Source organism: Arachis ipaensis, chromosome B6 (genome assembly GCF_059453495.1).
Source record: "Arachis ipaensis isolate K30076 ecotype BB chromosome B6, ASM5945349v1, whole genome shotgun sequence".
In the NCBI taxonomy this organism is placed as follows: Eukaryota; Viridiplantae; Streptophyta; class Magnoliopsida; order Fabales; family Fabaceae; genus Arachis; species Arachis ipaensis.
In genome coordinates this window covers 77,461,194-77,477,074 of record NC_142441.1, presented here as the reverse complement: position 1 = coordinate 77,477,074, position 15,881 = coordinate 77,461,194, and the positions used below count along the sequence as shown (strand labels likewise).

At 39.6% G+C, this 15,881-nt stretch overlaps 1 protein-coding gene across 1 annotated transcript; it reads right to left on the bottom strand.

The window, feature by feature from the left end:
• Positions 1–1,501: 1,501 nt before the first annotated feature.
• Positions 1,502–4,393, bottom strand: LOC148561427 (uncharacterized). The gene is made up of 2 exons (XM_088490754.1): positions 4,228–4,393; positions 1,502–2,001 (listed from the first exon to the last, which is right to left on the bottom strand). Exons 1-2 carry the CDS (start codon positions 4,391–4,393, stop codon positions 1,502–1,504), a joined length of 666 nt encoding a protein of 221 aa, XP_088346880.1.
• Positions 4,394–15,881: the final 11,488 nt, after the last annotated feature.

Here is a 15,881-nt window from a genome sequence, read left to right as displayed (position 1 = left end):
TTGCTAAAGTCGTGAGAATTCTCATCATTCTTAGCATACAATTGATTATAGCGTAATTCTAATGAAATTGCATCAAATTAACCATGGTTATATGAATCTATGTATGCATGAATTTCTAACCCATTTGCTTACTTATAACTCAAGAAAGTGCATAAAACCTATTAAAAACAAAGAAAAAGGCTAGTGAAACTAGCCTAAGATGCCCTGGCATCAATGCGTACGCATGAATGCGCACTACTAGGATCGACGCGAAGAAGCCAAAGCTAGAAGCCGGCACATTCGCATGGTTGGGCCAGAACCTCATGGACGCGCACGCGTGCTTTACGCATGTGCGTGGATCGAAAAACCCCAGGGACGGGTACGCGTGCTGTACGCATACGCATCGATGCTAGCACGTAGTTTTTAAGTGAAATCGTGCTGGGCGATTTCACAGAAGCTATGGGGCCCAATCTGAACCAACTCTGGCGCAAAAACACTTTAGAGGACCAAGGGATCAGGGGATATTCATTCATTCACACATTTAGATATTTTCTGGGTAGTTTTGGAAGTTACATTTTGTAGAGAGAGAAACTCTAGATTCTCTATAGGGTTTTGGTTCTCAATTTGGAATTCTCTTGGATCCATTGGTGAGATCTATTGCCAATTCAATTCTACATTGCTTCAAGTTGTATATCTAATTCTCCTACTCTCAATTTAGTTCTTGTTGTTCAAGTTACTTGTGGATCTTAGCTTTGGATGTTGTTAATTTGATTTCCATTGATTCATTGATGTAATTCATGTTTACAGTTTTCAATTGTTTGATTGTTGTTAATCTCTTGTAGTGGACATCTTTAATTTCAAGTTTATTCTCAACTTTACAATGTCTCTAATCTTTGCTCTCCAAGTGTTTGAGAAAATGCCAACTTTAGCTATGGAGTAGACTTTTCATTCTTGGCTTGGGGGTTGAGATATTGGAGACACTTGAATTATCAAGTCCTTTGTTGACTATTGATTGGAAATTACTAATTGGTTTGAATGTCACTAAAGCTAGACTTCCCTAGGGTTAGACTAGGACTTGTGAACTCAAATTGATTACTTTCACTTGACTTTCCTTCACACTAGAGGTTAACTAAGTGAAGCAATAACTAATTGTTGTCACAATTGATAGAGATAATGATGATAGAAAGTCCAATTCTCACTCCTAGCCAAGGCTTTTATATTGCTTGATTGTTATTCACACTACTAGCTTGTTCCTTTCTTGCATGAGATTCCAAAACACCAATACAACTTCTAGCCAATAATGTGCACCTTGGAGCACTCCTAGGGAGAACGACCTGGGACTAATACTCTTGGTTATTGAATTTAGATTGTGGTGACACAATTTCTTTGTTTGACGTGGAATTGCGTGTCGGTTTAGACTATACTCACGATTGGATTTATTGATAAATTCTATACCGGCATAAAATCTCTCATCAATGGGATCCTTTGCCTGGTAGCTTCCTTCTATTTTCGAGTTGACTACTTATGAATTACGAAAGATGGTAAGGTTTTGGGCCATGACTTCTCTAGCCAGCTTTAAACCAGCTAGTAGAGCTTCGTACTCGGCTTGATTATTTGAGGCGGAAAACTCGAACTTTAAGGAGAGTTCGAGTTCGGTTCCTTGGTCACCTTCTAGGATAACACTCGCTCCACTTCTGGCTCTGTTTGATGAGCCGTCAACGTAAAGGTTCCAGTTAATGGGGACTCCTGGGGTGTCGGTGTACTCTGCGATGAAGTCGGCTAGGTATTGGGATTTGATGGCTGTTTGAGCTTCGTACTTAAGGTCAAATTTGGACAACTCAGCCGCCCATTGTAAAATTCTTCCAGCTAAGTCAGTTTTCTGTAAGATACCTTTAATGGGTTGGTTGGTCCGTATTCTGATGGTGTGGGTTTGAAAGTATGGTCGAAGTAATTGGGAAGTAAGTATAAGGGCGTAAGCAAACTTTTGTATCTTTTGATAGTTTAGTTCCGCCTCTTGCAAAGCTTTATTGATGAAGCAAAGCTTTAATTGAAAATCCTGGCCTAAGGGGCTAAATCAAGTTGTCCCTAACCATGTGCTTGTGGCGTGAAGGTGTCAAGTGAAAAGTTGAGACTGAGCGGTTAAAGTCGTGGTCCAAAGCAAAAAGAGTGTGCTTAAGAGCTCTGGACACCTCTAATTGGGGACTCTAGCAAAGCTGAGTCACAATCTGAAAAGGTTCACCCAGTTATGTGTCTGTGGCATTTATGTATCCGGTGGTAATACTGGAAAACAAAATGCTTAGGGTCCCGGCCAAGACTCATAAGGTAACTGTGTTCAAGAATCAACATACTAAACTAGGAGAATCAATAACACTATCTGAATTTTGAGTTCCTATAGATGCTAATCATTCTGAACTTCAAAGGATAAAGAAGATGCCAAAAATGTTCAGAAGCAAAAAGGTAATAGCCCCTCTCATCTAATTAAGGCTGATCTTCACAGATGTTTTCGGAATTTATTGTATATTCTCTTTTTTTTTATCTTATTTTGTTTTCAGTTGCTTGGGGACAAGCAACAATTTAAGTTTGGTGTTGTGATGAGTGGATAATTTATACGCTTTTTGGCATTGTTTTTAGGTAGTTTTCAGTATATTTTAGTTATTTTTTATTATATTTTTATTATTTTTATTCAAAAATCACATTTCTGGACTTTACTATGAGTTTGTGTATTTTTCTGTGATTTCAGGTATTTTCTGGCTGAAATTGAGGGACCTGAGCAAAAATCGAAGTAGATTTTCTGGAGCTACAGAAGCCCAATTGGCGCGCTCTCAATTGCGTTGGAAAGTAGACATCCTGGGCTTTCCAGCAATATATAATAGTTCATACTTTGCTCGAGGTTTGATGGCCTAAACTGGCATTCAAAGTCATCCTAAAATTCGTGGCGTAAAACGCTCAAACTGGCACCAGAATTGGAGTTAAACGCCCAAACTGGCACCAAAGCTGGCGTTTAACTCCAGGAACAGCCTATGCACGTGAAAGCTTCAATGCTCAGCCCAAGCACACACCAAGTAGGCCCCGGAAGTGGATTTCTGCATCATTTACTTATTTCTGTAAACCCTAGGCCACTAGTTCATTATAAATAGGAATTTTTACTATTGTATTTTCATCATTAGATCAATTTTGAGACTATCTTTGTATCACTTTTGATCTATTGATCACGTTTTGGGGCTGGCTATTCGGCCATGCCTGGACCTTCATCACTTTTCTATTTTCAACGGTAGAGTTTCTACACGCCATAGATTAAGGTGTGGAGCTCTGCTGTTCCTCATGAATTAATGCAAAGTACTATTGCTTTTCTATTCAATTCAAGCTTATTCTTATTCTAAGATGTTCACTCGCACTTCAACCTGATGAATGTGATGATCCGTTACACTCATCATCATTCTCACCTATGAATGCGTGCCTGACAACCACTTCCGTTCTATCTGCAATAGCTTGAGTGTGTATCTCTTAGCCTCCGGGTTCACGACGCACAGTTGCCTCTCCTGAAAATAGAGCCCTCCATTCCGTGAGATCAGAGTCTTCGTGGTATAAGCTAGAATCAATTGGTAGCATTTTTGAGATTCGGAAAGTCTAAACCTTGTCTGTGGTATTCCGAGTAGGATCTGGGATGGGATGACTGTGACGAGCTTCAAACTCGCGAGTGTTGGGCGTAGTGACAGACGCAAAAGGATCAATGGATCCTATTCCAACATGAGTGAGAACCGACAGATGATTAGCCCTACGTAACCCATAGCTGGACTATTTTCACCGAGAGGACGAATGGTAGCCACTGACAATGGTGATCCCCCAACATACAGCTTGCCATGGAAGGGAGTATGAATGATTGGATGAAGGCAATAGGAAAGCAGAGATTCAGAAGGAACAAAGCATCTTCATACGCTTATCTAAAATCCTACCAATGAATTACATAAGTATTTCTATCTTATTTTCTCTTTTAATTATATTTTAATTATCAAAACCTCATAACTGTTTGAATTCGCCTGACTGAGATTTACAAGGATGACCATAGCTTGCTTCAAGCCGACAATCTCCGTGGGATCGACCCTTACTCACGTAATATATTACTTGAACGACCCAGTGCACTTGCTGGTCAGCTGCACGGAGTCGTGAGAAAAGTGTGAGATCATGATTCCGTGTACCACGACCCCTGTGCGTGCGCTCTCTACGGTGCGTCCGCACACACTCATACACCTCCTCTGGTCATAGCGATCGCATGAAGTGTGTGTTCACACCCCCTTCTAATCTTTACTTTCTTCTCTTCCTCAACGCTGCTGCTCCCTTCCATCTCTCTGTGCAGTCTGGCGATCTTGCTACCGGCCATTGCCACCGTCAAGCCACCACCACCTCTCTCACTCATAGCTTCTCTCTCTTACTTCTCTTTTCTCTTCTCTATCCTTTTCTTTCTTTCTTTCCTTTCTCTTTTCATTTCTTTACCACCGGTGAGCTTCTCCTCTCCGGCGTTTTTCCAGCGAACCCAACCGCCTCATATTCGCAGTGGCTATAAAGAGTGCCATTGTTCCCTTCCCCCTTCTTGCTTGTTTGCACCTTCAATTTTCAGGTTCATATTTTCCGCTTTTCCTTTTTGTTGTTGATTTTTGCAATTGCTTTGATTTTCTTTTCATGTTTCTTAGATTAATTTTATTCCTTTTCTTTATCTTTTTGTGTTGCAAGTGTTGATATATGATTATGGGTTGATTATGATTGAATTTGAGCATCAATTTTGATAAGTTTGCACATTGCATATCACACGTTTAATGAAATGCCTCAATGAACATTTTGTTTGATTCATATGACTTGGCCATCATATGTGTTCAATTTATCTCTTGTTAGGCATAATGTATGAATTGTGTAACTTTAATTATGACTTTTGATGGTAATTAAGTGAAGTCACCAATGCATTTCCTTGTTTGTTGATGTGCAATTTTAGTTACAAATGCATTGTGTTGTATGAAACTCAATTGTCTTTTTTCATTTCAGAATTTCGATACGGTAATCACTTTACAATTGATCAAACATCTTTTGGCCTTAACTTAGAACATTGCACATGTGGTTACCACTTCTTGAGGATGAGCAATTGATGCTTCACTTTGAGTAAATGGTTGTTGTTGTTGTACACTCTTTTGCTAATGAAATTTCTTGCCAACAACCTCAATGACCATTACATTCAAAGCATGTTAATAAACCAATTGGTGCGAGCTTGAAGTTGCTTTTATGTCTATGCTTTAGCTTTGTAACTTTAGCACTTATTTAAGAAGCAGTGAGCTTTGACTGTTAAACAATGTGATTGCTGTGATATCCGGCCAGTGTGTGTGTCCCAACTGCGCGCATCATTGAAATATACACACCATGTTTTTGTATATCACATTATTTTAAGAGCTTCTTTTAACCTTGTTAGTGCTTCCTACATGATTTTATTTTATTGTTGCCCTATAATCTCGGAATTATTTTATTTTTATTTTCAGGATGACAAAGAAGGGTAAGGCACCGTCTACCTCACTGGTTGAGCAAACTACCACTTGCTTTCTTGATGTTTGGTGGGATCAACAAGGTGATAAACCAAATACCTTGGTTAACCGAAGAGCCGACTCTCAATACGAGGCTATTGAGAAACACACAATCCATTGGGAGCGGCCGTTGAAGGTTCCAAGCCAATACAAGGCGACTATTCACCAAAGAATTGCCTCGTTTCATTGGGAGTTTCTCGAGCGAGAACCCATTGAAGTCAATGAAACTATGGTGCGGGAATTCTATGTAAATTACCAAGCATGGGAACCGAAGTCATTATTCCTCCGGGGACAGATGTTGGATACATCCAATCAAGCTATAGAAGCTATTTTAAATATCCCCCACATTCCGCTTGAGAAGGATGATTATTTCAAATTAAAAGTGGATGTCTTCAAAGGAAGAATATCTCTGACTCCCATTCTTGAGAGAATAGGCTGTCCTGGTGCATCTTGGGAGTATAGCAAAGGGAGAAATTCTGTTCCCACTAGTATTGCATACTCTACTTTGAATGCTGAAGCTCGTATATGGCATCAGATTGTGGTGGACTACATCATCCCTAGCACCCACACCACCCATGTGAGATTTAGAACTGCTTTGCTGCTTTGGGCTATTATGGAAGGGAAGCATATAGCCATTGTACCTTTGTTGCTCAAATCAATATGGAAATTAGTTTAGAAGAAGAATATCAATATTGCAGTTCCGTCGATGGTGATGTGCTTAGCAAACGCAGCTGGGGTAGAGAGGTGACCAATGGATATCATGTTCAAGTTTCCAAGAGGCAACAACTTCATTCTGAGGGGAGAATTGGATGGATCATCAGAAAAGACACCCTCAAAAAGGAAGGCACCTGTGGCACAACCATCAAGTCTAGCAACCTCATCGATTCTTTTACCGGTTCTTCGGTCTCATCCGGATCTATTCCGAGACATCTTGCACGATATCCACCACTTGGAACAATTGGAGCAGAAGTATTTTGAGTGGATAGCAGCAAAGCTAAAAGGAAGAGACTGCGGCCCAGCTCCTGAGGCTTCATCCGAGCTAGTTGGGGAGCAGTATGATGAAGGTGACCAACCCATCCCTGATACCACCAGCTGAAGGTGTTGCAAAGTTCTCATTCTCCCAGATCCTAAGCAAGCACGGAGGACCATGCACGAACTAAGTGTAGGGGAGGATCGACTTCGCGTGGAGGTAATAGTTTCTTTTCTTAAATCACTTTGCAACACTCTTTCTAGTTATTTTTGATGAACTTTAGTAGCTTTATTTTCATTGCATCTTAGTTGGTTTGTGTGTAGATATCTCTTTATAGTTCATAGTTATATGGTAGTAATACTTTCATGTTGCATGATAGAATGAATAAGCTGGTGAAAGACCAAGAAATTGCCATGAAATCTTTCTTAGGGCATACTATCGGTTGAATTGAAAAATTTTGTGTTTTCTAACTTGCTTGAAGAATTTTATTTGTGGAACATAGGAAAGAGCTAGAACAGCATGCCTTGTAAGCTTTGAGCCTTGATAGATGGTTGTATTTTTCAACCATAATGTTTGTTCTGGTGTATTTTACTCCTTTTTTATTGTGATCATTGATTTGCATGATTCTTTATATCCTGTATTTGTTGTTTGGATGCATTTAGCATGATTGAGGCCATCTTTGATGTTAAACTCACCGACCTATATGGCCAATCCTTGTACTCACCATTGTGAACCCCTGTTGAGCCTGTAATTCCCTTTTGTTCTGATGTTACCACATTACTTCCCGTTAAGCAAAAAACTATTGATGTCCTTGAATTACTCTTTGATTAGCTTGGGTGGATTAGTGTGTATATTCTAAGTGTGGGGAAATTATAGGGAAGCATTGGTGATAGAGGAATGGGATTCATTGTGAAAAATTGGCAATTGGAAAAATGCTCATGTGTTCTTTTTTTTAAGTCATATGCATCTCTTGTGCTAACAAATACAATAGTTAAAAAAAAATACTGTGCATAATAGAAAATGAAATAAAAAGTTGAAATAAAGGATGCATATGTTCATGTTTTGAAAAGAAAGTGCATGAGTAAGGTGAGATAGGAGGAAAATTTGGGTAGCTAGGTTACATTGTTATGAGTATATAGGTAATATAGGATTAGGTGGACACTTAAGCTAATCAAGGAACTAATTCTTTAAGTCCACTTAACCATACTTATCCTACCTAAATCCTGGCCCCATTACAACCCTCGAAAGACCTCATGATATTTGTCTTTCATGCATCAAATACTAGTTGATTGTTAGATGAAGTGCAAATCTATGAAAAGCATGATAAAAGCAGAATTGAATGATTAAAACCCTAAAAACTGAGCAAATTGAGTGAATACACATCCGGTGAAGGGTTCGATCGCTTAATTCTATGTTCTTGCATCTCATGTTATATCTTCTTGCAAGTTGTTTGTTGATTAGTTTTGAAAAGTTCAATTCAGTCCCTTGGATATTGGTCTTAATGCATAAACTCTTTGCATTTGCCCCAAAGCCTTCTTGTGATGGATTAGAATTTCATGGTTTGTTCTACCAACTCTTTGCATAGTGTATATCGATAGTAACCCTTAGGATAGTTACATGCATTTAGGTAGTACATAGAATAAATCATTTTCCTTTCAATTATCTCCTTTGAGTGTGTTTAGCATGAGGACATGCTCGTGTTTAAGTGTGGGAGAATTGATGAATCCATATTTGATGATAATTTTTTGTTGAAATTGAATGGATTCCATCATATAAACTTGCACTTATTCCACTAAATAGCATGCATTTGAACTTTCCTCCTAAATTGTGCTTGATTATGAAAACATGCTCTTTTGTGCCTAATTTGATTAATTTCATTCCAATTACCTTCCATTCAATGCCTTGATGTTATTTGTTAGTGATTTCAGAGGTATCAGGCAGGAATGGCTTGGAGAAAATGAAAGAAGATCATTCAAAGTGGAGGAAGCATGAAGAATCAAAGGAGAAGAGCTAAGCCTAGTGTGCGTGCGAACAGACATACGTGCGTATGCACAGCCATCGAATCAGAGCCACGCGTGCGTGTGAGCCACGTCGCGCGTCCATTCAAGCATCACCTAGTGTGCGTGCGCACAACCTCCTGTGCGTACGCACAGGTCGAGATTTTTCGCAGAGTGTGCGGATGCACAGACGTTAGATTAGCTCATGCCTTCATTAAAAAAAGCACGTGATTTGTGATTTTGATGGATTTGAGGCCCATTTCTGAAGCTATTTAGCTCATAAGGAAGGGAGAATGAAGAGAATAATATAGCATAACGTTAGGTTAGCTTAGGAGTAGTGATAGATAGTTTTTAGTGTAGTTTTTCTTTAAGTTTTTCATCATCTTCTCTACTAGGGTTTATACTAGGGTTTTTATATTCAAGTGCCATTTCAATTTTGATCTTGGATTTTGCTAATTCCCATTGTAAATATCTCTTGCTATTACTCTTTATAGTTACATTATTCTTACACTTTCTTATATATCAAGTTATAGTTCAATTTCACTTCTCCTTTGCAATTTCTATTTCTTGTTGATGAATTTGATGTTTGATGATTATTACCTACTTTCTTGAGTCTTTATTGTTGATTGAGATCGTTTGTTGCTTTTAGTTTCAAGCTTTTTCTCATTTTCCCCATGTTTAAGCTTTTTGCCCACCAAGTGTTTGACAAAATGTCAAGCATGATTTTGGGCTAGTTTTCTATCTCTTGGCTTGCGGAAAGTGAGTAATTGGGTTCCTAGAGTTAGAATGACCAACAATTAGTGTCAATTTTGGATTGTTAATTGTTCTTGTTCCCACTAACGCTATGTTGTTGCTAAGTTAATTAGCAAGCAATTTAGGATTTGTGGGTTAAGAACACTCATGCTCATTTAACTTACTTTCCGATGTGAGAGTTGATCAAATGAGATTGATCCATTCTAGTTGGCATTGTTGTGGTTCCAGCAAGGAAAGGACCCTTAGCTTACTCCAAGCCAAGATGCCTTTTATGCTTCAATTCCTTTATACACATTTACATTAGTTCTTTCTATACTTTACTTGTCTATATTGCATAGTTACTTCATTAATTCCTTTATTAGTTCATTTATTACAATTTTGCATGTTCTTTCATTTCTTTATATGTTTATCTCTTCATTGCAAACCCCATGATCCTCATAACCAAGATTGCACACTCATTGGTCTCAAGTGTCCTTGGGAGATGACCCGGGAATTTAAACTCCCAGAATTGAATTGGTTTTGAATTGTGACTATTCTTAGATTTAGTATTTGATCTTGGGAATTAATTGTTGGTCTAGACTATACTTTCAAAGATAGAATTCTATTTTGTGAAAATCTACACTAACAATAGTTCTCTCCATCATCGTGCTTTTGCTTTTTAAATAATGTCCCTTTTTCAGGGTTTGTACTTTTTGGTTGAGCACTTTGGGCCTAGGTTTTTCAACCTTTCTTGGCCTTTGCGTGGTGTTGTTCCCTTTAGTGATCCTTTCATTAGTCCGACTTCTCTGTTGGGCCTTCTCAAGTAATTTTTATCAATCTCATTTTTAGTCCAACCTCATCAGGCCGCTTTGCGTGGGTTACTTTTTATAACTTCTTGCATTAACTTTGGCTTTCCTCGTTTCACCTTTCCGACCTTTCCTTGGTTGGGCGATGAATTTTGCGTTTTAAGCGTAAATTAATGTGTCTTGGTAGGAAACTTTTTTAGGGAATCTTAAATTTTATTCAAGTAGTAAAATGAAAAATAAAGAGTATATACATATGGGGGCTTACCCTAGTAGTCGGGCAGCTTTTAGGCCTTGGCCTGGTGCCTCATTAAAAAGCCCTTTAGGGAAAAAGAACGTGCCTTGGCCTGAAACCTTTTTTCTAGCTGTAGTACTTCCTTAGGTTGCAGGCATGCCATGACCTCAGGAGCTCTCACCCTTGGAGGTCGGCCACCATATAGTACCCTTTTCCTAGTATTTCTATGATTCAGTAAGGTCCTTGATGACCGAAATTCACTCCCCATATAAAATGATGAATCCGTTCTTTTGGCAAGCGCACCAAAATTATCGTCAAGTAATAACCCACAGTGGAGTGGGATCGTATTCACAGAGATTGGTAGATTTGAGCAATTTTAATCAATTGGTGAATTAGTCAAGCTGAGAAATATAGAGTGTGATTGTGGAATTGTAAATGAACAGGAAAGTAAATGATTCAAAAGTAAAGAGAAGCAGTAAAGTGCAGAAAAGGAAATGGCAATAATGTAAAGTGCAGAAACATAAATGACTTAATTGTTAATGGGAATGGGGATTGACAGAATGTAAAGAAAGATATAAAGAATGTGGAAGATAAGAATAGGGGAATTCATTGAGATCAGGAGATGTTGTTCTCTTTGGATTAAATCCAACTCATCTCATCTTCAATCATGCAACTCATTGACCTCTTGGCAATCATGATTGATTGAGCCCCAATCCCTTGGTGACTCAATCTCTCAAATCTTTATAATCAGCCAATTCCTTGGTCTAATAGCTCATGAAGAGAGATATGCTTAGTGCTTGATTATACCACACATCCTTGTAGATCCAGAATAGAGGGTGGATTATATGTCACCATATCCAATCACTGAAACCCATATCTACTTAAAAGTGAAAAGGGATTTCAAGAATGGTTTTATGTTTCCTTTTTCAAGGTTCCCATAAAACCCATTTTACATTCAATCTCTTTCCCAAGATGATTGAACACTAGCATTAAAACGAAATTCCTTCTAGCAAATCAAAGAGAAGATGAAGAGAAGAAGAAATTCACTATCATTAATCCATCAAGTACAATAGAGCTCCCTCTCTCAATGAGAGGGAATTTAGCTACTCATAGCTTAGAGAAAAGTATAAGAGATGGAAAAGATGATGTGAAAAGTAAATCTAACTATACTTCAACAAAGCTCCTACTAAAAAACCAACCCTGTTCTGAGTACTTTCAGGGGTTATTTATTCTACTCCTATCACTAGAATAAAGAAAATACAAAAGAGAAAAGAAAATTACAATTTTGAGAAAAGGAAAACTCAATAAGCATGACCTTCCAGGCTGGCGTGTGACAGGCGTTCGAATGGCGTGCCATGCCCAGCTCTTCAAGTGGCACACTCTATGTGTTGGTGTCCCTGGCGTGCCACGCCTTCGAGCCCAAGTGGCACGCCCAGGGTCTCCTTTAAACTCTAGTTGGCCTGGCGTGCCACGCCTTCGAGTCCAAGTGGCACGCCCAGGCCTTTTCCTTCTTCTTCTTCTCTCTGGAAAGTTGAACTAGCGTGGCACGTCTAGGGTCTGGCGTGCCACGCCCAGCACTCTTCCTTGGTCTAGTAGCTGGCGCGCCACGCCTGAGTCTTCAAGTGGCACGCCCAAGTGAGGATTGAGAGCTGGCGTGCCACACCTTCGACACCAAGTGGCACACCCAGCTTTGCTTTGGCCTTCTTTAGTGTTGGCGTGCCATGCCTGGGTCTTCAAGTGGCACGCCCAAGTGAGATTGAGAGCTGGCGTGCCACGCCTTCGACACGAAGTGGCACGCCCAGCTTTTTGGACCTTCAACCACTTCTCTGGAAACCTGTACTGGCATGCCACGCCTTGATGCTCAAGTGGCATGCCCACTTTAATGTGGCTCCTTTAAGCTTGGCGTGCCACGCTTGGGTCTTCAAGTGGCACGCCCAAGTGATTCTTTGAAGCTGGTGTGCCACACCTTCGATACCAAGTGGCATGCCCAAGTGATTGTCCCCTCTGAATTGATGAACTGGCGTGCCACGCCCAGTGGTTCAAGTGGCACGCCCACACCCATAGTATGTGATATGCTTGGCGTGCCACGCCCAGCTTGGCTTGCCACGCCCCTTTTGTGGTCTTCAGCATTGCCTTCTATAAACTTACACTGGCGTGCCATGCCCAGCTCTTGGCGTGCCACGCCCATGTAAAGGCTTTGAGAGTCCTCTCTGGAAATCAATACTGGCGTGCCACGCTGATGCATTCGCATATTTACCATTTTAACTAGTTAGTTTAGTTAGTATTAGCTTAATTTCATTTACTTTCTTTGAAATAAATGAGCAATTTTGTGAGTTTTTCATCCATGCATCCATGAACCAAGAACTAAGTGAAATTTCGCATAATTCATGCAAATGACTCAAGGAGTTTATATATAAGTTGATGTGAATGATTCCCTTGAAAATTATTGCATAAGATGGCAAAACTTTGAGGAAAATTCTTTGGTTTATGTTAGGTGATGGAGCAAGGAGGAAGAAGGGGCGTTGTTGGCTGCGTGTTCAGCAACAACTCAAGCAACAACGCCCAACAAATCAAGCTGCCAGGGAGAGAAAGGCTAAGCGTTGTTCCTGGCGTGTTTTGCCAATAACTTGGGCAACAACGCCAGGAAATCAACAAAGAAGAGGGAGGCACGTTGTTCTTGGCGTGTTTTGCCAATAACTTGGGCAACAACGCCAGGAAGCCACCAAAGAAGAGGCATGCACGTTGTTCCTGGCGTGTTTTGCCAATAACTTGGGCAACAACGCCCATACAAAATGGAGGAGAAGGTATGCACGTTGTTGCTGGCGTGTTTTACCAATAACTTGGGCAACAACGCCCATGCAAAATAGAGGAAAAGGCATGCACGTTGTTGCTGGCGTGTTTTGCCAATAACTTGGGCAACAACGCCAGGAAGCCACCTGAGAAGAAGGATGGGCGTTGTTGCTGGTGTGTTTTGCCAACAACTTGGGCAACAACGCCAGGCAGCCTGACCTTGCTCTCTTCAAAGGAGCATATCTTGAGCTAGAAAACTCCAAATGAGGTGATTTCAGTGGCATTGGAAAGTAGACATCAAGAGCTTTCCAACCATATATCATAGCATGGGATTGAAGTTCATTTGAAGACTCAAAAGCTGGCTTTATTTAGAGCTTCAGAGACTAAGGGCGTTGTTGCTGGCGTGTTTTGCCAACAACTTGGGCAACAACGCCAGGCAGCTTGACCATGCTCTCTTCAATGGAACATAACTTGAGCTACAGAGATCCAATTGAGATGCTTCCAAATGCGATGGAAAGTAGACATCAAGAGATTTCCAACCATATATCATAGTCTATAGTGGAGCACAAAATTGAATCTCAAACCAGAGGCAACTTTGGGCATCAAAACTGAGTTCAAAAAGGCAGAAAAGGCCAAGTGTTTGGGCAACAACTTGGGCAACAACTTAAGCAACAACGCCCAAGCACCATGCCCCACTCCCAGGAAAATGCCATGCACGTTGTCACTGGCGTGTTTTGCTAATAACTTGGGCAACAATGCTAGGCCATTGGACCAGAGCAATGAGAATAAGCCCTGTTTCCTCTGTTTGACAAGAATTCTTTCATGAAGCAAAATCAACAAGAGCAAGGCCCAAATTGCTAACCTAAAAGGAGAATTTCAAGGAGTTTTAGGAATAGTATAAACAGAGAATAATTTTGTACTTTTAGGGAACGCTCTCAGACACTTTTAATTTTTACACTTAGACTTTTACATTTTAGAACTAGCATTTCTATTTTACTGCTTCTACCCGTCCTCTATTTTGTTTTCTTTTGAAAATTTTGAATTCCAGTTTTCAAGAACTTCTTCTTCATTCTTCAATATTCTTCACTACTAAATTTTAATATTTACTTTTTCATTTGTTGTTGAATTTAGAGCCATGATTCACTAAACCCCATTTTCATTAGGGGGAGGAGCTCTGCTCATTTGAATGGGTTGATAACTTTTCTTTTCCTTCTCAATTCAAGTGGTTCATCTAAGAGGAAACTCTTGTTCTTTACAGATTTAATCACCATCGAGAGAGGGATTGAATCTATATGAATTATGTGGTGAACTTGAGAAAGGAGCTACATAATTCAGTTTAGAGTTCATCCTTTCATGATTTCTTTGATCAAAACACTTTGGGTTGGTATGCGAGATGTAACCTCCCTTAGTTGAGATTCTGGAAGTTGTGTGGCTTGGATTAGAAATTGAACTTCATCTCTTCTCATGAACAATTAGATCACGAGAGTGGCAATTGGTTGTGTTGAGAGAAATTGAGTTACCAAGAGATTGGGACTCAATTACCCACAATCTGCCATGGATCTATACGCATGATTGAGAAGGAATTGATCAACATCAATTCATGAGAATTTGCATCTCTGATCCCTAATGATCTCTCCCTCATTAATTCTCATCTATTTTGTTCTTTAGTTCTTTGAATACCCATTACCCAATTCCCTTTTATCTTTTTTGCAATTTATCATTCTTGCCGTTTATATTCTGTTTATCTATTTCTTGCAATTTACTCTTCTGCTCTTTAAAATTCTGCAACCTTTACTTTCTAGCAATTTATTTTCCATGTCATTTAAGTTTCTTGCAATCCAAGTTTCCGTTATTTACTTTCAGTCATTTAATTTGCCTTCATTATTCAAGTTCTTTAAATTCCTTGCCATTTAAATTTTTCAATTATGTTCAAAAATCACAAATCTCATGAAATCAAAACCGTGTTTGCTTGACTAAATTTACCATTTAACTAAAGTTGCTTAATCTACCAATCTCTGTGGGATTGACCTCACTCTTAGTGAGTTTTATTACTTGATACGACCCGGTATACTTGCCGGTTGTACGTGAATTCTAATTTTTGCGTATCAAGTTTTTGGCACCGTTACCGGGGATTGGAAGAGATTGACAATGATTAAGTAAATGGTAGTTTAGATTAAGCATTTTTCTTTTCCTTGTTAAAGCCCACTAACTGTTTGATATTTTGTTTTGCTAACTTTAACTTCACTCTAGCAATAGAGTGTTTCATTTGTGTTGTTGGTTTGTGTGTTTGTGTATGTCAGAGGCAAGGAGATTTAATCCTGAAGACGAGAGAACCCTCCGAAGGTTAAGAAGAAAAGCAGCAGGAAAATGGATAATTGGTGAGGAGGATTTAGAAGGAGAAGACCAAGTCATGGAGGGCAACTCACATAACCCTGCTGAGGGAGTTGCCAACAATAACAACCCACCTTAAAGGAGAGTTCTAGCTTCTTACACTCTCCCAAATCCAAGACACTGTCGGAGCAGTATACTCGCTCCCAATGTTCATGCAAACAACTTTGAATTGAAGCCTCAGCTCATCACTCTCATGCAAAACAATTGTTCCTATGGAGGAGGCCCCCTTGAGGATCCAAATCAACACCTATCTATCTTTCTAAGAATATGTGAAACTGTCAAGACAAATGGTGTGCATCCAGATGTTTACAAGCTACTATTATTCCCATTTTCTTTGAGGGACAAGGCATTTCAATGGCTGGAGACATTTCCCAAAGAAAGTATCAACACTTGGGATGATCTGGTAAATAAATTCCTATCAAA